General features: G+C 46.4%; 1 protein-coding gene across 2 annotated transcripts; it reads right to left on the minus strand.

Moving 5' to 3' along the window:
- Positions 1–946: 946 nt before the first annotated feature.
- On the minus strand, positions 947–15,919 carry ZNF575 (zinc finger protein 575). 2 transcript variants are annotated; one of them, XM_087728108.1, is made up of 3 exons: positions 15,064–15,919; positions 4,000–4,113; positions 947–2,865 (listed from the first exon to the last, which is right to left on the minus strand). In XM_087728108.1, exons 2-3 carry the CDS (start codon positions 4,079–4,081, stop codon positions 2,168–2,170), a joined length of 780 nt encoding a protein of 259 aa, XP_087584234.1. In that variant the 5' UTR covers positions 4,082–4,113; positions 15,064–15,919; the 3' UTR covers positions 947–2,167. The 2 variants fall into 2 exon arrangements, with proteins under 2 accessions (XP_087584234.1, XP_087584233.1); XM_087728107.1 differs by lacking the exon at positions 15,064–15,919 and adding an exon at positions 12,615–12,908.
- Positions 15,920–20,986: the final 5,067 nt, after the last annotated feature.

The following is a 20,986-nucleotide window of genomic DNA, read 5'->3' on the forward strand; positions in this document are numbered from 1 at the left end:
ATTATTCTTTCGTGAAGCAACGAAAACAAAACGGGCGGAAAAGTTTGAAAGTTAAAATACTGCACAGTAAAATCTGTGTAACTGTACTTTCTCTCAGAGAATTCCCCAGCCGGCAAAGCTGAATTCTGGGAGTTCAAATCCTCCAGGCTTAAAAATTGCCAAGGCTGGAGACCCCCTGAGCTAGCTGGACCTTCCCTCTGTGACTGACTGACCTTAACCACCACCCCCAACCTTTTTCCCTCACACGCACCAAGCATACCTTAATTCCAAAAGGGCGTTTTGCTTTTATGTTTTATTTTATTTCAAGAAAAATAAGACAAAAACTCCAGCCTCTAATGGAGCTTTACTTTTTTTTTAGTATCGGCTACAGAGTAGGAACCAATCACACATACTTCCACCTGCCTTTCACCCAAATCTGAATTATAGGGGAGTCAAGTCGGTGCTAGTTTGTGGGGAAGTGGAAAGATGCACTGCAGGTAGTCCTCGGCTTACAACAGTTCATTTTGTGACCGTTACAACAGCAACTTTGGAGAAAATAACACCCGGCCGTTTTCACCCTTACAAACAGTGGCGGCATCCCCACGGTCTCACAATCAGAATTCAAACGCTTGGCAACTGACTCATATTTATGATGGCGGCAGAGTACCAGGGTCATGTGATTATCTTCCGACCAACAGTCAACGGGGAAGCCAAATTCACTTAACAACCGTGCTACTAACGTAACAACGGCAGTGATTCACTCAACGGCATTGGCAAGAAAGATTGTGAAATGGAGCAAACTCACTTAAATGTCTCGCTTAGCAACTGAACCTTTGGGCTCAATGGTGTTCGTAAGTCGAGGACTACCTGTATTAGGTTTTACTAGTTAGTGAGAAAAAAAAATGCGTGTATTAATTGTGGAGAGTAGTGAAAAGCGGACTAGAAGAGCACGGAGGAGAAATAGATGGAGAGAAAAATCCGAGAGGGAACTTAATATTTCAATAATGAGGGCAACATGGAAACTTTTGGCGTCTTTAGACATGTGGTACAAATAAACCAAACACACAGGAGTAAACAAGGAAGCAGGCTACAAAATTGTGTGTACTACATGGTGAAAATAAAATTATACAGCCTTTTTTTAGCCCGAGAAATTCATGTGTAAAATCTGCTTTCTATGTGAGCTACTGATGCACTTGCTTCACCCTTAATGCACTACCCACATTAATCCTGAAGTGCCCTGAGGCATCTTTTGATGCCGTGTGTAAACCTGGAGGGTGATGTGAATTTGTCAAATAATTTTTCTGCTTCTACAACCCTTTAAAACATAAATGTTGCCTTCTCTTTCCTGGAATTTGTGTCTTTTAAGCCATCCCACTGGTGGATTTCCACCAATTGCCATGTTGTCAGACACAGCTTTCGTTTTGTAAAAAAAAAAAAAATAATAAGAGATTTTCTTCTTAAAAGTTGACGCAGCTCATGTCCAATACGATGCGCTCAGTTCATGCATATTAAACCTCCAATTTCCATGGCCAAAGGTTGACTGGTCAAGGAGGCTGCAACAGAGCCCCTCTGTATAATGCACAGTGAAGATATAAATTTTATAGACCCTTGGATTACAGGTATGCGGAGTTCCACATTCTGACAGAAGCATGCACCAGTTGAGCATAAAACAAAACTATACAGGGCCACCGACAGAGGTGCCTCCTTGTGTGCGAAACACATAAACAGATTCTGCTCTGCTGACAGTGAGGATCGGTGCACTTCTTGAAATGGGATTAGTGGGGGAATCTCAACGGTGGTTTTCGTTTCGTTGCCACGCAAATGATGTCGACTATGGGGGTGATCGGGATTGTGTTTGGCGAGAACCGGAAAAGTTAAAACTGAAGCAAAACAAATTGCAAAGGTGCAGAAGTCTGCATAACTTAAACAAGGTTGTAGAATAGGCAGAAACAAAATTACCAGAGCAGTTTTCAGCACGGTGCGAACAACTCGGCCTCTGAAAGGGAGCCTGTCATGTGGCGTTTTGCCATCAAAGATGAGAACAGAGAAGTTATGGGTTGCTGGAGGTTACGGTGCAACCCTTACCTCCGCCATAACTTTCCATTATTTACAACCATCCCGCAGCTGCCAGGTTTTCAAATTATTCCAAGTTTCTTCCTGCGCCCTCGCACAGCCCAGCGGTTCCAGCTTAAGGCCTGTCTCCACTGCTGTGGCTTTTGTCCTGGGTTACGCCATCGCCTGCTTCTCCATCCTCGTGCACCCGCTGGTGAAGGGTGAGGTTGCGCAGCTGCCGGAAACTCTTGCTGCAGCGCATGCACGGGTAAGGCCTCCCCGCCGCGGTGGCCGCGTGGATCTGCTGATGAGCAGCCAGTTTGGAAGGGTAGCAAAAGCTCTTCCCGCAGCGGCTGCAGGGGTACGGCCGCTGGCCCGTGTGCGTACGGCGGTGGGCGGCCAGCTTGGAAGGGTAGCAGAAGCTCTTGGGGCAATCGGCACATTTGTACGGGCGCTCCGGCGTGTGGATCCACTGGTGGGCGGCCAGCTTGGAGCGGTGCCCAAAGCGCTTGGGGCACAAGGAGCAGGGGAAGGGGCGCTCCCCAGTGTGCGTACGTCGGTGGGCAGCCAACTTGGATGGGTAACTAAAACTCTTGGGACAGTCGGGGCATTTATAGGGCCGCTCGGCGCAATGGGTCCACTGGTGGGTGGCCAGTTTGGAGCGGTACACGAAGCGCTTGCCACAGTCTTTGCATTGATAGGGACGATCGGAAGGCAGGACGGCGGGAGGGCGCCGGCGCCGGGGGCGGGGTGGCTTGGGAGTCTCCGTGGCGGGTGGGGAAGACAGAGCCGAGGGCGAAGGTGTCTTGGTGTTCTCTTTCAAGGCTTGAGAATCTGGAAGGAAGGGAGAATTAAAAAAAAATAAAATACAGGATACTTCACCAAGCGTCCCATTTTCCTACCTTAAGTTTGTTCGGTTGTTTGTGTTCTGACCTAGGCAGTGGTGGGATTCAAATAATTTAACAACCGGTCCTCTTCCCTAATGACCAGCTCGGTAGGCGTGGCTTGGTGGTCTTGTGACTGGGTGGGTGTGGCCAACTCAATGTCACTCATGTCGATGGGTGTTTTGCCTTAGCTGTTACAACGGAATAAGGGTGAACCCCGCGGAGATCCGGACCCTCACCTCTCTCCAGGCCTTCCGGAAAGCCGTCAAAACCTGGCTGTGCCGGCAGGCCTGGGGTTGATGAGTTCCCCTCCCCTCTCGACTGGTATGGCTGTGTGATTTTCGTGTATTTTAATTATGTGTACTGTTGTTTATGTTCCCTTTCCCCTTTGAGTTGTTCGCCGCCCTGAGTCCCTCCTGGAGAAGGGCGGCATACAAATAAACCGAAACTGAAACTGAACTGGAGAGGCAGTTTCTGTAAGCCGAACAGTAAAGATTAGGCTAGAAACAACACCAGAATGTTTCCTTCCTGCCTTCCTTACAGGATTAGCCCTGTAAAGTGGGGAAAAACAAAAGGAGATTTCTTCCAACAACCGGTTCTCCTAACTGCTTAGAAAGTTACCAACCGGTTCTCCCAAATAGGTGCGAACTGGCTGAATCCCACCACTGGATGTAGGCTTCCCCAACAGCATGAAGCCGAGTCCTTGAACCCCTTTTATTTAATTTACGGTGAATTCCTCTCTAGCAAAGTCCCGGCCCACCGTCTTTCGAGATAGTTCGCAACTACCGTCCTTTGTCAGGCTGCTAGGATTCGCCTGACGACAGCAATGGGGAATGGCCGGAACTGTTGTTGTTGAGTTGAGGCAGTCACATCAATTTTTATGCTTTATTTGCTCTGTCGCTTAGTGACAGACTTCCCAGTCCCCAATTACAGTCGGTAAATGAGGACGACCTATATTTGACATTAGGCAGAGGTTCAATGGAGGGGATTATTTGGGATCTGTACCCTTTGGAGAAACGCAATTGTTTGCGTTGTTTGTGCAGGCGATAAAAAGATCCACCTTCCTCGCCCAGCCCTTCCTTACCTGTGACACTGCTACTCAGCGGGTTGTTCCCCACTCCGTTCTTGCTATTGCTCACACAGGGCTCTTCCCCCCTTTCCAGCATGAGGACAAGGGTTGGTCGGGTGAGAATATAACCTGCAGGTATGGGGGGAATAAAGTGGGGAGGGGGGAGTTGGGGGGGAATCAGATTCAGTTTTCAACAGCTTTATACATCCTTTCAGAAAAGGCACCTACGCAAAACATAAGAGGGCTTGTTTTATCAGTTCCACCACAAAACCGCGTTCGACTAAAGGGCGCTCGACGAAACCGCGTAGCTGACATTACAGCGCGACAACAGCACGGAGACAGAAGCACGCTGTAAACGCTAAACCTAAAATTAACCCCTAAACCTAACCCCCCTAAACCTAACCCTAAACCTAACCCTAAACCTAACCCTTAACCCTTAACCTAACCCTAAACCTAACCCTTACCTTAACTTGAATCAGCTTGCTTTCAAAGCGCTATTTAAAGCGCCCTTCTTTCTCCACACTCGCTGTTGTCGCCCTGTTGATGACGTCAGCGACGCGGTTTAATCGGGCGCGCTTTAGTCGAGCGCGGTTTTGTCATGCCACGGTTTTATCAACCTGCTCCTCAGAGAACGACGCATGCCTAAAAATTATCTTGCCGACTACTAGAAACCCAGCAGTGAAGACAGGTCCTCGTTTAGCAACTGCCCCTTTTAGTGTCCGTTTGCAGTTTCAGCACTGGTGAAAAAGTAACTTTGGGACCATTCTTCCTATTTAACGTCCCATTCAGGTCTTTACAGGTAGCCCTCGACTAATAATGGGTTGCTTAGCGACCATTCAAATTTACGTCGGAGCCTGAAAATGGGACTTGTGGCACGGATTCGAAGATCTGACGTCCGTCCGCTCATCCACCCACTGCGGTGATATGACCACATTTGGGGCACTCGGCAAACGGCCTGCATTTACGACTATTTGCGTCACTCACTTCACAAGACTTAAGTCTTATAATGTTTTTGTTAGAAACTGGTGTTTGCTTCTGGTTTCCGGCCAAAATGTATCACCTAAACAATGGGCTCACTTAATGACTGCCATGTTTGTTTAATGACCGCTGCAAAAAAAAAAAACTTGCAAAATCAGTTATGTGCTTATTCATTTTATGACCATTGTGATTTTCAATTGAAATGGTCGGATCAATTACGCTATAAGTTGAGGACTACCAGTAGAGCAAAACTAAGCATAGCTGTAGTTTTACTTAGCAACTATTTTGCCAAGAGTTGCTGGTCCCAATTGTGATCACTAAACAAGAATTATAAATAATAAAAGGTCTGGAGAATAAAATATCCTCTGCATACTTTGGATCCCTTGTATTTAACAGATCTAGAAGTTGATGTTTAAATTAGATTTTACTTAACTGCATAAATATCAGTTGAGGCTACACTCAAATGTTTGACCATGGACGAAAGGCACAATAAAATGCACACAATAGGGGAATCCGATTCATAATATTGGGTGAAAATTGTTTATATTGAAACATCATCTATTCCATCATTTGCTTTGGGGGGAATCCCCCCCCCAAAAAATAAGAAAACCCAAATTTCCTTATTATACAGGTAGTCCGTGACTTACTTAACGGAGCCCAAAATTTCCATCGTTGAGAGATTTGTTAAGTGACCTTGGCCCAGGGGTGGGTTTCTCGCCCCGTTCCAACCGGTTCGGTTGGAATGGGGCCGGCGGCGTCCTCGTGCATGCGCGCAGTGCACGCATGCGTACTAGCGTCTGTGCGATGCTCCAGCTGCTCCTGGAGGATCGCGCAGGCGCTGTATGCATCCTGCGCATGCGTGGAAGCGCAGAACTCGTCAAAACCGGGTAAGAAACGTGGGCGGGCGGGTGGACCCTTCGGCGTTCCCGGAAGTTACTTACTTCCGGGTTCGCCGACCAACTGGTTCGCAGGGACCGCCGCGAACCGCCTGAAACCCACCCCTGCCTTGGCCCCATTTTACAACCTTTTTCGCCACAGTTGGTTAAGTGAATCCCTGCAGTTGATAAGTTTAAGTCACTTGGTTGTTAAGCGAGTCTGGTTTCCCCATTGACTTGGCTTGTCAGAAGGCCACCAAATGGGAATACACGTGACCCCGGGACACAACAGCCGTCACAAACATGGCACGTACGAACCAGCGGCCAGGCGTTTGGATTTCAATCGGGTGATTATGGGCGATACTGCAAAGGTGGTGACTCTGAACAACGGCCGTCAAGCCGCTTTTTGTAACTTTGGCCACTAAATGAATGGCTGTAAGTCAAGGACTACCTATAATGCAATTTGGCAGGCTTTTCACCCCTTCTTTGATCGGCCAAAACTGAGAAACTACTCAACTCTTCCTTCTTCCCCTCCCACCCCTCCACGCCATAACACATCAGGAGGCAAAATTTGTTTGCAAACCCATCTTAGGTTTGGCATGGAGTAGGTTTTTTTTGGGGGGGGGGGGATTGTATATAGATTAGGCCTCCGTTAACCAGCAGCATTTTCCATAGCTTTAGTTCCCTTAAGGGCTGCTGTTGTGTATTTGGATACATGAGAAAGGGCCAGCAACCACTTTGCTGGGCCCTGTTTGGTCAGGAGTCATTGGAGGCTGTTGCTAGCCTCCATGACATACCTAATCTGTCCTGATTGGCCGAGGTACTGCACCAGCAGTTGCTGTGCAGTACCCGGCCCCTGATTGGTTAGTGTATTGTTACATTTCATATAAATACCTTTGGCGTTCGTTCTGTTCTTTGAATCGCTAACATCTTAATAAAAACCTATTTTCTGAATCCATGGCTCTTGCGTGATCCCTCGAACAAATACACAAAAACTGGCGACGAAGGTGGGATCTGGCGATTCCGCAGGGCCTGGAATGAGGAGAGAGCAGTCGCAGCGCAACACCATAGGCTACCTGATTAAACTACAGTTGGAAGGGCTCGTGAAGGACCGCCGGACCCCACGGCCAGCATGCGCCCAGCTGAAGCAGTTACCAGCACTCGAGAGGCTTCAATCTGCGAAAGCCAGCTGGAACTGTCTGGGCCCGAGGTCGTTGGGCTGCCCGTGCACCTCACGGAGCAAGCCAGCTGTTCCGGTCGCCCAAGTCGCGTCGAGATCCAGAAACTTAGCCTGCCCGCGGAGGCTGCCCACCAGCCAGCCAGAACACATTAAAGCCTCGTTGCCTGACCCAGAGAGAGAGAGAGAGAAAGAAGGAGGAGGACAGAGGCGTGTCCCTGCCGTCTGTCTCCTGCCTTGCTTCCTCGGCCTCCCGTCTGCTCCGCGCCACAACGAAGGGAAAGGAGATGCCTGCCTGACTCGGAGAGAGAGAGAGAGAAAGAAGGAGGAGGACAGAGGCATGTCCCAGCCGTCCGTCTCCTGCCTTGCTTCCTCGGCCTCCCGTCTGCTCCGCGCCAGCCTCCTCGGCCGTCCGTCGCCTCTACGGCCTCCCGCGGCCTCCGCGACCTCCCAGAAGGGCCCCGATGTCTCCGCGGCCTCCACACCAGCCCTCTCGGCCTCCCGTCGCCTCTACGGCCTCCTCGGCCGTCCGTCGCCTCTACGGCCTCCCGCGGCCTCCGCGACCTCCCAGAAGGGCCCCGATGTCTCTGCGGCCTCCACGCCAGCCCTCTCGGCCTCCCGTCGCCTCTACGGCCTCCCGCGGCCTCCGCGACCTCCCAGAAGGGCCCCGATGTCTCCGCGGCCTCCGCGCCAGCCTCGTCGGCCTCCCGATGCACTACGGCCTCCCACGGCCTTCTCCGCCCTCCCAGAAGGGCCCCAAATGCCTCCGCGCCTGCCTCCACGGCCTCCCCGAGCCTTGCCGCTGTGCCACTCCTCCGGCCAAAGCCTCCCGATGCTGGGAGGGAAGCTGTCATTCCCTGCGAACTCCGTTCTCTGCCTGGAGGGAAAGCCGCCCCTCCCTGCCTCCCCGCGAGCCTGCTTCCCAGCGGGAAGCCATGGAGCCTCTCTCAGCGCTCCTCCTAGACCTCCGCGCTGTCTTGCCTCAGCTGTCTTAGCTGCCTTCAGGGGCCTGAAATCCCTCCTGCCTGCCTCACCGATCTCCATGCTGCCTGGCCAATCCACACCTCCGTGAAAGCTCTCAGCAAGCCGGGAGCCGCCTCCAGGGCCGTTTTGCAAGCCAGGACTGTTAAAAAACTCTGTTGGGCATGCGCAGTAAAATTGGGGGAAATTTAAATAAATAAAATGTGTGTAAAGCAACTTGGGGGAAACGAAGAAATGAGGAACTTAAAATGGAGCTAACAAAGGGTGTACTTAGCTGGAGGGAAAGGGGAGGAATGAAATCTGAATTGAGAAAAGGGAAATGTAAATTGAGCTAATAAAGACTTAAGTGTACTTAACTGGAGGGAAGGAGAAACGTAATGCAAATAAATTAGCTGGAGGGAAAGGGAGGAATATGAATTGAGAACTCGGAAAAAGTGGGCTAATAGAGAATAAAGTGTACTTAGCTGGAGAGAAGGAGGAACGTAACGTAATGGGAATAAATTACTGGAGGGAGGAGCAATGCAAATACGAATAAATGAGCTGGAGGGAAGGAGAAAGAGACATAGAATTGCTTCTTAAGTGAATCACACACACACATGTATTAAGTGAACCACACGCACACACATGTAGTTGTACATTCAAGGAACTGATGTGTGATATTAATTAATAAAAATGGGGAAACTGCTTGAATGAATTAATAAAAATGGGCACTTAACCTGGGGAAAATGTAAAGGGAAATTTTACAATGTTCTTGAAATTTCAAAGTTGCTAGTTATGATTTGTGGGTCCACCCCCCCCCCCATCAACAGATCTGGGGGGAAGGGGTGTTGTGTATTTGGATACATGAGAAAGGGCCAGCAACCACTTTGCTGGGCCCTGTTTGGTCAGGAGTCATTGGAGGCTGTTGCTAGCCTCCATGACATACCTAATCTGTCCTGATTGGCCGAGGTACTGCACCAGCAGTTGCTGTGCAGTACCCGGCCCCTGATTGGTTAGTGTATTGTTACATTTCATATAAATACCTTTGGCGTTCGTTCTGTTCTTTGAATCGCTAACATCTTAATAAAAACCTATTTTCTGAATCCATGGCTCTTGCGTGATCCCTCGAACAAATACACAAAAGCTGCTCTCCCTTGTATCACAAGGCCCCGAGATCCAATTACGGCACTGATTCTGCTATTGCTCAACTTGACATAAGTGTGGAGTTGCTATGGCAACATGTTCCGAATACAGGCCCGGAGTGGAGTAACTAGTATATGTTGATGGAGAAATGAGATGTGCTACCAGAATTCAGCTGCTTCTGAGCAAGGGGGAGGAGGGAGGGAGGGGGGGGGCAGTCAACAAGAAAAATGGGGGCTTGAACAACCAGAGATGGAAGGACTCTCTGGAACTGGAGGGCCCAACCCCTCCCATTTTTCAAAACCAAAATTGGGCGTTAGAAGATGCAGACTTGGGATATGTGGGTGTATTTCCACCCTGGTGTCCAGAAAGCCCTGGAAGGTGGGACTACAGCTCCAAAAATGCCTTGCCCGCGGCCAACCAGATGGAGGCCAGAGGATGCTGAACCCCAAAACATCTGGAAGCCCACTCTTGGGACTCGATTGTTTGAGGGTGTCCGGAGGAAAACTGCAAATATTCAAATTAAGATTTAAGATTTAAGATTTAGTTTATTTGTATGCCGCCCTTCTCCGGGAGGGACTCAGGGCGGCGAACAACTCAAAAGGGGAAAAGGGGATACAAACACAATACACGTAATTAAAATACACAAGAGTCATACAGCCATACAAGTCGAGAGGGGAGGGGAACTCATCAACCCCAGGCCTGCCGGCACAGCCAGGTTTTGACGGCTTTCCGGAAGGCCTGGAGAGAGGTGAGGGTCCGAATCTCCGCGGGGAGTTCATTCCAAAGGGCCGGAGCTGCTACAGAGAAGGCCCTCCCCCAGGTGGTAGCCAGATGGCATTGGCTGGTAGACGGAACCCGGAGGAGGCCGACCCTGTGCGATCTAACGGGTCTATGGCAGTTTCTAGGCCGCAACCTGCCTAGAACGGCGAGGAACACTTTTTAAGATGCCAAATATCAAATTGAGAGTAGTTCATGGCATATTTTCATATTCCACAGATGTTTATTGAAACAAGCAACTTCTCAATCTCTCTATGGCTGTCTTCACACAACACTGTCTCTCTGCATTGTGTGCAGAATACACTGATCCGTAAGCTAAGGGCCTGGTTCTTGCAACTTACTAAGGCAGTGTTTTCTCAACCTTGGCAACTTGAAGAAAGGAGAATAGACCGAGTGGAAAGAATAGAGTAGAGTAGAGTAGAGTAGAGTAGAGTAGGAGTAGGAGTAGGAGTAGGAGTAGAGTAGTGAATTAGAATAGAATGGAAAATTAGAATAGGATAGAATAAACTGTCAATCAGAATAGTCACTCATGCTCTTGTCACCTCAAGGCTTGATTACTGTAATGCGCTCTACATGGGGCTGCCCCTGAAGAGTGTTCGGAGACCACAGTTGGTCCAGAATGCAGCCGCATGAGCGATATTGGGTGTACCTAGATACACTCATGTTACACCCATTCTCCGCGAGCTGCACTGGCTCCCTATTGGTCTCCGAATGCGCTTCAAGGTGCTAGTCATTACTTTTAAAGCCCTACATGGTTTAGGACCTGGCTATCTGAGAGACTGTCTCCTGTCACATACCTCCCAATGACCAACAAGATCTCACAGGTTGGGCCTCCTCCGGGTGTCCTCCGGCCGGACAATGCTGGCTGGTGACTCCCTGGGGGAGAGCCTTCTCTGTAGCTGCTCCGGCCCTTTGGAACGATCTACCCGTAGAGATCCGGACCCTTTCCACTCTCTCGGCCTTCCGAAAAGCCACCAAAACCTGGCTGTTCCGGCAGGCCTGGGGCTGTTGATCAATGTCCCGCCCCACCTAGACAGAATGGATGGTGTGTTGTTTTAAAAACTGTACTTTTTATTCTTAATTTTTAACTTTTTTATCTTGTCTCTGTCAGCCGCCCAGAGTCCTGCGGGATTGGGCGGCATACAAATTTATTAAATTTCAATTTCAATTTAGCTGGAAGGGATCTTAAAGATCTTCTAGTCCAACCCCTTGCTCAAGCAGGAAACCCTATACCATTTCACTGGGTGGACTTCAACTCCCAGAATTGGAGAGTCACATACGCTGCTGTCGGGGGAATTCCGGGAATCAAAGCCCACCTGTCTTCAATCTGTCAAGGTTGAGAAACACTCAGTTTAGCGTTCATGTGAATTTTAACACAGCGTCCAATGGAGCTACTGGACATCAATTGTTTCAACTCCTACCCTCAAAATGATGCTATAGAGCATTGCACACCAGAAAAACTAGATGCAAGAACAGTTCCCCCCCCCCCCCCGAAACGCCATCCTTCTGCTAAACAAATAATTCCCTCACTCACCACTGTCAAACTATTCACTGAGGCTATGTTACTATTACTATTAGTCTTCTCATCGTTCCTATCACCCATCTCCTCCCACTTAGGACTGCAGCTTTGTTGCTTGTATCCTTACGATTGATATTGATTGTTTCCTGATTGCTTATTTGTACCCCGTGACTATCATTAAGGGCTGCACCTTATAATTCTTGACGAATGTATCTTGTCTTTTTATGTACGGTGAGAGCATCTGCACCAAAGACAAATTCCTTGTGTGTCCAATCACACTTGGCCAATAAAGAATTCTATTCTATTCTATTCTATTCTATTGTTCTTGATGAAAGTATTTTATTCTCCTTGTGTACACTGAGAGCATCTGCACCAAAGACAAAATTCCTTGTGTGTACAATCACATTTGGCCAATAAAGAATTCTATTCTATTCTATTCTATTCTTCTTTTCTATTCTATAGAAGACTGCCATCACATTCAACCAGGCCCAATGCCCAAGTCCTGTAAAACAAGAACCTGCCCCCAACCAGGTTCACACAATATACAGTACTCAGACCTCCACTAACATGGTGACATTCACCAAGAGCGAAACCTGGCTAGTTTTAAACCCTGGATTTGGTGGCTGAGCCTCTTCCTTTCCTCCCTCCCTTTGCCAGAACATTTCCTGTGCTCAGGTCCATGTTTATGCTTATTATACCCGTTATCTCGTGGGTGTTTGACAAACTAAACAAATAAAATGAAACAAAATGAATAAAATAGATGAATTCACTTCCCAGGGTTGCCTGTATTGCAAGGAACAGCCCTCTCGGCAAAGAGGGGGGGGGGAAGCATCCCCTCTGGATCTGTCAGGCTGACCCTTTCCCCTCCCCACAAACAGGCTGCTATTCTCCTGTGCCCACCCCCCCATCAATATGGCCTGAAATTGTGTGCCAGCGTGATCCCCCCCCCCCCAAACACGACAGAAAGCAGATTTTGCTGCAATGCACCCGAGTTAAAAGACAGAAGTGAGCAGCGGGGTGGGAGGGACGGACCTCCCCCCTCCTCATCCTCCTTTTCGCCCCCGCGCGAAGCCCAGCTGGATGGGAAGGGGGCTTCCACCATCGCCACCCTCCCCAGCATCGCCTGCAACGGGCATCCTTCCTCCCCCTCCTCCTCCTTGCATCCTTCCTCCCCCACCCGCTCCGCCTTCCCACCACTCACCCGGCCGGGCATCAGCGCCAGCTTCAGGCTGCCTCTGGGGTCTTCCCTTCATGAGCCGATCGCGCCGGGTCATGCTGTCCCCGCGGGGATCCGGGCGCAGCGCCCCACCGCATCCCTTCCAGAGCCGGAGCCCGGAGAGGCTAGGCGTTTAAGGCCAGCCAAGCCGCCGCGGGGAGGCTCCGACGCGCTCGGCCAATCGGCACCTTCCCGGGATTTTGTCTCTCGGCGGAGAGAGGCAGGCGGGCGATGAGGTAGCCGTGACGGAAGCAGCTTTCCCTGGCTGCGTTCACACAACACGCCTGAACCCGGGTCAGCCGCTTCGGCGCATCCTTGAGTTGGTTTTTTTTTCTTTTTGTGGCTAACATCTTTCTTGTTGTTTTTTTTTAAATAAATAACTCAAGGCATTGAATACAGGTAGCCCTCCATTTAACAACAGTTCGCTTAGGGACCGTTGGGAGTTGGAAAAAAGAGACTTGTGACCCCCTTTTTCAAACTTACGACCATGATCATGGGATATATCTGGATGCTGGACAACTGGTTCATATTTATGACCGGTAGCCTGAGGTCACATGGGACCCTTTCGCCACCTTCTCACCAGCAAAACCCAGATTCACTTAATGACCCCCGTGACTAACATAAGAACTTCTGTGATTCGCTTAACAACTCCGGCAAGAAAGATCGTACAATGGGGCAAAATTCCCTTAGCAAATGTCTCCCCTAGCAACATAAATTTTGGGGTCAACTGTGGCCGTACGTAGAGGACTATCTGTATACCTAATGCTCCTTCTTACTCTTTTCCCTACAACAACCCTGTGAGGTGGGCTGGGCACCAAAAGAGGGAAGATTCCCCCAAGTTTCCCACCTTAGCCATGTTTTTCATGGCTAAGGTGGGATGAGAACTCACCGTTTCCTGGTTTTTAGCCTGGTATACTGTGTGGTCAGCAAGAGATGGTCCAGAAACTAAATGAAGGTGTTGTGTGAACGCAGGCAGAGGCAAGGTAACCCATCCCTGCACAAGTCTTCCTCTTGGCTTCCTCTGCCAGTTGTGTGGACAGTCTGTGGCAGATCTTATGCATCTGCTAAACCTTGGTTTGCTCAATTACAGATAAATGAAGCTTATGCATTCTTCTAAACCTTGGTCTGCTCAATTACAGACAGGTAAAGTTATGCATCCTTCTAAACCTTGGTTTGCTCAATTACAGATAAATGAAGCTTATGCATCCTTCTAAACCTTGGTCTGCTCAATTACAGATAAATGAAGCTTATGCATTCTTCTAAACCTTGGTCTGCTCAATTACAGACAGGTAAAGTTATGCATCCTTCTAAACCTTGGTTTGCTCAATTACAGATAAATGAAGCTTATGCATCCTTCTAAACCTTGGTCTGCTCAATTACAGATAAATGAAGCTTATGCATCCTTCTAAACCTTGGTCTGCTCAATTACAGACAGGTAAAGTTATGCATCCTACTAAACCTAAGTTTGTTCAATTACAGCCAGGTAAATCTCCCAAACCATCATGTCAAACCCTGGTGGCTGGGTCAAAAAGCCAGATTTTAGCTTGTAATCACAGCCTCTCTTCTCAGTTCCCACTCCAGACGACTCTTATTTCCTATCTTAGTTTTCTTCCAAGAAAGCCAACGATGCTAAATTCTAATTTTCTTCCATATTTTCTATTTTTCATCCCCGCTCAAATGCAACCAAAGTTCTTTGGGTGATTTCAAAATTAAATCAAACATGCCTTTTTTTTTTAAAATCAATAACGTCTATTTTGGGGTCACTCTCAACTCGCTGGTTGGGAATACGGAGAGTTGTAGTGCCACACCCTGGGAAACCAGAACGGGGCAACAATAGAACACGGGGGTTAAGTTGCAGGATAAGAGGCGCATAATGTCATGAGGATTTCTTGCAATTAGTCTTTGTAATCACACAGATGTGGATCTTCTCCCGATCCTCGCCTTTAGCAATCATGATCACGCAACTGGGGCCCAGTTCACACAAGACGCCCCCTTTTCTGGGGATTTGCGCAAGAATCCACAACCATTAAAAAAAAAAATTAACCAAACTGCATTTACACACGGATTGCATTCATACCCAGCAGGCTAAATCCAACTAACCAAGGTTTGCAAGCTGGTTGCGAATGCAAACCCCGCGTTTGTTTATCCAGGTTGTGTGAATGCAGCCCCGCCGGAGTTTGCACCCGATCCTAAAAAGCGGTTGGCATTTCTACCCCCCCCCCAAAGGTCGCCTGCAATTGTCCACGTGAGCTTTCTTAGGATAGCGAAGCAAGCGGAAGAAAGGGAGATGGGGGGAAAAACTCGTTGCAAGTTATGTATGTTTTTTTAAAAAAAATGCATGCCCGTTTCTAAGGACAGAACGAAGCGCGGAGGGAAACGTTCTGCAAAAACACGCAACTCAGCCACGCGAGCGAAACGAACACATGGATTCTACCTGCAGGGGAATCAACTGAGCCAAACCTCGCTGAGAAAATCTTCGCCTGGACACAACCACGTTCCGGGATGATTCCCCCCTCCGTTCCTTGGCCTTATAGTTTCGCCCAAGGAAAAAAAAAAGGGCAAAGAAATGACGTCGAACGGCGGCCGGTAAGGGACAAAATGTAACCTCATTTGTTTTTAAGATGCGCCTCCAGAACTTTTTCGGAAAGTTGCGTGGCGAGTTAAATTAGTGTCCCGGTCCCGCAGTTTTTTTTTCATTTTTTTCTTTTTCCACTGATCCTGAATTTTTGTAATAAAGGATATATGTTTGTGTTTTTATTGTTATAGTTATCATGTACACTGAAGACGGCATTTAATTTTGTTGTGCCCTGTGCAATGACAATAAAGTGAACTAAACGAATCGGGCAGTTGGAAAAAGTGAAGTTTCACCGGGCTTAGCTTGCTTCAAAACCTTTTCAGCAATTTTAGGGAACAGTTTGCTAGTTAAGAAAAAGGACGAGGTTTGATTATTAAGTAGAAATGATAGTACCTTTTAGACTGTATTTAAATTACCACTGAATGTTTATCCATTAACATAAATTTACTATGACACTAATAGAGAAATAATAACCCTAGTTAGGATAAATAACCAGACCATAGAAATACTAATATACATTCTGGGTGATTGTCAAGTAGAAATGTTAATATTTCTTAGATTGTCTTAGATGTCTAATGTTTATTTTCTTAGCCCGTAATTAACTAATTTGGGATTGAAGAAAAAGTCCAAAAAATCTTATTAATAAATCATTGTTTAAAGACGGTTATAAAGTTATAATATTGTGTGGGCCTGGAGAGGAGAGGTGAGATAATTAGTAAATAACCTTTAGTTAACTACAATAATAACAATGAAATATTAATGGACAATATTTAATGATACATACAGGTATATTACGGGGAGGGGGGGAAATGCTCAGATATCCTACTTAACCAAATTAATTTTAGAACATGTCATAAAGGTGTAATGGTTTTGGAGATTTATTGAAATTGCAAATGAACGCCAGTAGGTAGGTGGTTGTGTCTTATAATATAAATGATTCTAGATAAAAACATGTTTAAGCAATGGTAACCAAATGAGAATTATGGTACAGAGATAGTAAAATATATAACTTTTCTTTCTTGATTTAAAATGTACAACGTGATTTGAGTGAAGTATATGTAAGGACTGTGGAAGAAACGCACGGAATGTATTTGTAACCAATCGATACGCTTTCAACAAGATGTAACGAACGATGATTTTTTTTTCTTATTTTTCTTTCTGTTTAACTAAAACAATAAAAAAATTTCTCAAAAAAAAGAAAAGAAAAGAAAAAGGACGAGGGTACTGGAATACTTTTTTTAAAAAAAACATTGTTGCCCGCTGGGGATCCGAGAGTGTTTGATGTAGACCTTTCTCTTTCCCTTTCTAACAGATTGACGGAGTTGGAAAGGACATTGTAGGTCATCTGAAGTGGTGCCTAAGCAGAGGGTTGGACTAGAAGACCTCCAAGGTCCCTTCCAATTCTGTTATTCTATTCTATTCCTAAAAGGGACATGGCGGCTCAGTAGCTGAGACACTGAGCTTGTCGATCAGAAAGGTCAACAGCTTGGCGGTTTGAATCCCTGGCGCTGCGTAACAGAGTGAGCTCCCGTTACTTGTCCCAGCTTTTGCCAACCTAGCAGTTCGAAAGCACGTAAAAATGCAAGTAGAAAAATAGGAGCCACCTTTGGTGGGAAGGTAACAGCCTTTGGCATTTAATCATACTGGCCACATCACCACGGAGACGTCTTCGGACAGCGCTGGCTCTTTGGCTTTGAAATGGAGATGAGCACTGCCCCCTAGAGTCGGGAACGACTAGCACATGTGTGAGGGGAACCTTTATCTTTATTCTTATTCCTATTCCATTCTATCCAACCCCCCAACCAGGAGACCCTTTGAAGGGATGTAGCAAAACTTTTCAATTTTGTACTCTAAACTTGACTGGATTTACTTTGGTCACATTCATATAAGTTGCCCCAATAAAACAGAGCTTTATTTTTTTTAAAAAGAAAAAAAGAAAAAGAGTAACTGTATTGTATGTGTTAAAACTAACAAAACCTGATTATGGGATTGCATTGCATCATGTACTGCCTTGGTGCATGTACAATCTTTCCCCAATTTCCTCTCGGTATGAATCACTGAAATGATGCAAATTATGCTCAGATGCTTTTCTGAACATTTGTTGCAAAAAAAAGTAGATTTTTTTTTACATTTGGCTGACCCCACATTAAAATGGTGCAATTGCCGAAATTAGGTTTAATTACATCACCCGTCTCATGACAGTGCAAAATAGGAATTGCAGGTTGTACTTGCTGTAAGCTCTCTGCCCACCTAAATGGGCTGCTTGCTTGCTGGAATTCCCAAGAGCATCTCAGAAAAAGACAAACTGTTGTAACTCCACACGATTGAAGTTGGCAGCTCTTTGTCCTACGAAAGAGTGAGGTTTGTACAAAGAAGCTGCATGTGGTAACACAACAACTTGTAAAAACCAGTTTGGTCTAGTGGCGACAGAACCATGCTAGAAAACAAGGATATGGTGAGTTCGAGTCCCAGCTCAGCTTGAAAAATCGGCTGGGTGACTTTGGGCCAATCACCATCAGGAGACAGTGAATTGTATAGTCCAGATTTAGGAATGAAAATCGACTGTGTGGCTTTGGGCCAATCATTCACAAGCAAGTCCATCTCGCAGGGTTATTGCTGTGGGGGAAAATAGAAGGAGGAAGGGGTATTGGCTACCTTGAGCTGCTTATAAAGAGATAAAGGGGAAATAAAATTCAAATAAAATTGCCCTTAAGGTTATTGGAGACTAGTCATAATTAAGTGCTAATTCCTGGCATTTCAGCACCCTCTCGTCACCCATCCAAAGACAACCTACAACCTGTAGTGTTCGGAGACTACAATTAGTCCAGAATGCAGCCGCACGAGCGATATTGGGTGTACCAAGGTACACCCACACTACACCTATCCTCCGTGAGCTGCACTGGCTCCCTATTGGTCTCCAAGCACAATTCAAGGTGCTGGTTATTACCTTTAAAGCCCTACATGGCTCAGGACCCGGATATCTACGAGACCGTCTTCTGCCGCACACCTCCCTAAGACCGATAAGATCGCACAGGGTGGGCCTTCTCCAGGTGCCATCAGCTAGACAATGTCGGCTGGCGGCGCCTCGGAGGAGGGCCTTCTCTGTTGCCGCTCCGGCCTTATGGAATGAACTACCCCCAGAAATCCGGACCCTACCCACTCTCATGGCTTTCCGAAAAGCTATTAAAACCTGGCTATTCTGGCAGGCCTGGGGCTGTTGACCTCCTGACCGAGGTCCAGCCCCACTTAGACTGGGTGCATGATGTGTTTCTTTTAATTTGTTCTCTTCTGTTTGTCTTTTTAACCTTTTTCTTAAAATTTTATTTCTGTAAACCGCCCGGAGTCCTTCGGGATTGGGCGGCTTATAAATTTAATAAATAGAAATAGAAATAGAAATAGAAACCTCATAAGAGAGTCCAGCTATTCTCCAAAATACCAGAAGGCGGGACAAGAAGCAATGGATGGAAGCTAGTCAAGGGGAGAAGCAACCTAAAACGGAGGAGACATTTCCTGACAGAACAATTAATCAGTGGAACAACTTGCATTCAGAAGTTGTTCAAGAAAAGGCTAGACAACCACTTGTCTGAAATGGTGTAGGGTCTCCTGCTTGAGCAGGGGGTTGGACTAGAAGACCTCCAAGGTGTCTTCCAGCTCCGTTCTGATTGATTGACAACTATACTTTCTTCTGCATATTCTTTGTATCAGTTTATAGAGAGAGAACAGAAAATTCCATAGTCTTACAGAATAACCCGTGAACTTGCAGAATTATAGCTAAAAAATTATACCGTATATAGAGTAGATTTCTATTTCTTTGTGCTTTGCCCTGTTTTTCAAACGCACTTTGGAGCAAAGGCCATTGATAAAACAGTTTGAAGAGAGACGGAGCATATGGGTGAATAAATAACTTAATTCGTGAACTCGTAAAAGTCACACCCATGTTTATTATCCCAGGGTTTTATTCCAGCAAAGTGAATTGTCAGGCTTCACGTGACTTCTGAGGTCAACAGAACAACACTCCTTATCACATAGGCTATCTTGGCTTCATACAGTTCTCTCAGTTCAATGCAGTTGACTAGTTTGTAATTCAGAATGCCATATGAGTCAACCAGTAGACCGGGATCTACTACACAGCCTCCTGCAGCACTCTGCTGGCTGAAAAATGGGCTGTGGGGGATGGGTGTACTTGCGGCCCCCCCCCCCCCTTGCCTCATTTCGGCTGGCAGAGGCACTGCGGGCCGGTCCTTTGATATTTCCAGCCCAGCCCCATGGGCCAGATCTAAGCACGGGTTGGATCCTGCCTTGAGTTTGATACCTCTATAGTAGACTAAGGAGAATTCATAGGAGAGAAAAAAATCTTAAGACTTCTTAAGCAATCGAATGAGTCTGTGTGAATTGATAGGTTTATTCAAAGAAGGCATTTACGTGACTCTCGGCAGGAGTTCTATGGCAGTCGGTATAAATCAAGGCTGTCAGAATAATTTATAATGGTTAAGAAAGTCACATGTTAACCCTTGCTCTTACAACCACGGGAAGAAAAAAAAGATTTTCCAATTGATAAGGAAAGATGGGATGATAATTACTGCTGAATTGCCTTGATTTTTGGGGAAGGATAAAGAGAGAGAGAGATGTTAAGAGGATAGATAGATAGATAGATAGATAGATAGATAGATAGATAGATAGATAGATAGATAGATAGATAGGGAGGCTAGATAGATAGATATTGAGATAGATAGATAGATAGATAGATAGATAGATAGATAGATAGATAGATAGATAGATAGATAGATAGATAGATAGAAAGGGAGGCTAGATAGATATTGAGAAGATAGATAGATAGATAGATAGATAGATAGATAGATAGATAGAGATATAAAGATATAGATAGATATTGTGAGGATAGATAGATAGATAGATAGATAGATAGATAGATATTGAGAGAGATAAATGATAGATAGATAGATAGATAGATAGATATAGATAGATAGATAGAGATTGAGGATAGACAGATAGATGATAGATGATCAATAGATCGATAGATCAATAGATAGAGATTGAGGATAGGCAGATAGATGATAGATAGATCGATAGATAGATGGGATAGATAGGATAGATAGATATTGAGAGAGATAAATGATAGATAGATAGATAGATAGATAGATAGATAGATAGATAGATAGATAGACAGACAGATAGAGATTGAGAGGAGAGAGAGAGAGAGAGAGAGAGAGAAAGATGGGATAGATAGGATAGATAGATATTGAGAGAGATAAATGATAGATAGATAGATAGATAGACAGACAGACAGACAGACAGACAGATGATAGATAGATAGATAGATAGATAGATAGATAGATAGATAGATAGATAGATAGATAGATAGATAGATAGATATTGAGAAGATAGATATTGAGAGGATAGATGATAGATAGATAGATAGATAGATAGATAGATAGATAGATAGATAGATAGATAGATAGATAGGGAGGGAGGGAGGGAGGGAGGGAGGGAGGGAGGGAGGGAGAGAGAGAGAGAGAGAGAGAGAGAGAGAGAGAGAGGATAGATGGATGGATGAGTGGATGGATGGATGGATGTGTGGACTATTGCTGTCGCTGGAGGAATTCGTTCCTACAAGTCCCAGCGTTCCTCCTTATGGCCCTTGCCGGCGGAGGCTGCCGGGAGTTGTAGTCCGGTTGCAACCTGGAAGGCTCGCGGCGCCTCTGGCCCTTTAAGGGGGCGCGTCCCTTCCCTTCCCTTCCCCTCCCCGTCTAGCCCAGCCCAGCCG

This window comes from Thamnophis sirtalis, unplaced genomic scaffold, assembly GCF_051295495.1.
Source record: "Thamnophis sirtalis isolate CommonGarterSnake01/CBP01778 unplaced genomic scaffold, rThaSir2_p1.2 scaffold_13, whole genome shotgun sequence".
Lineage (NCBI taxonomy): Eukaryota > Metazoa > Chordata > Lepidosauria > Squamata > Natricidae > Thamnophis > Thamnophis sirtalis.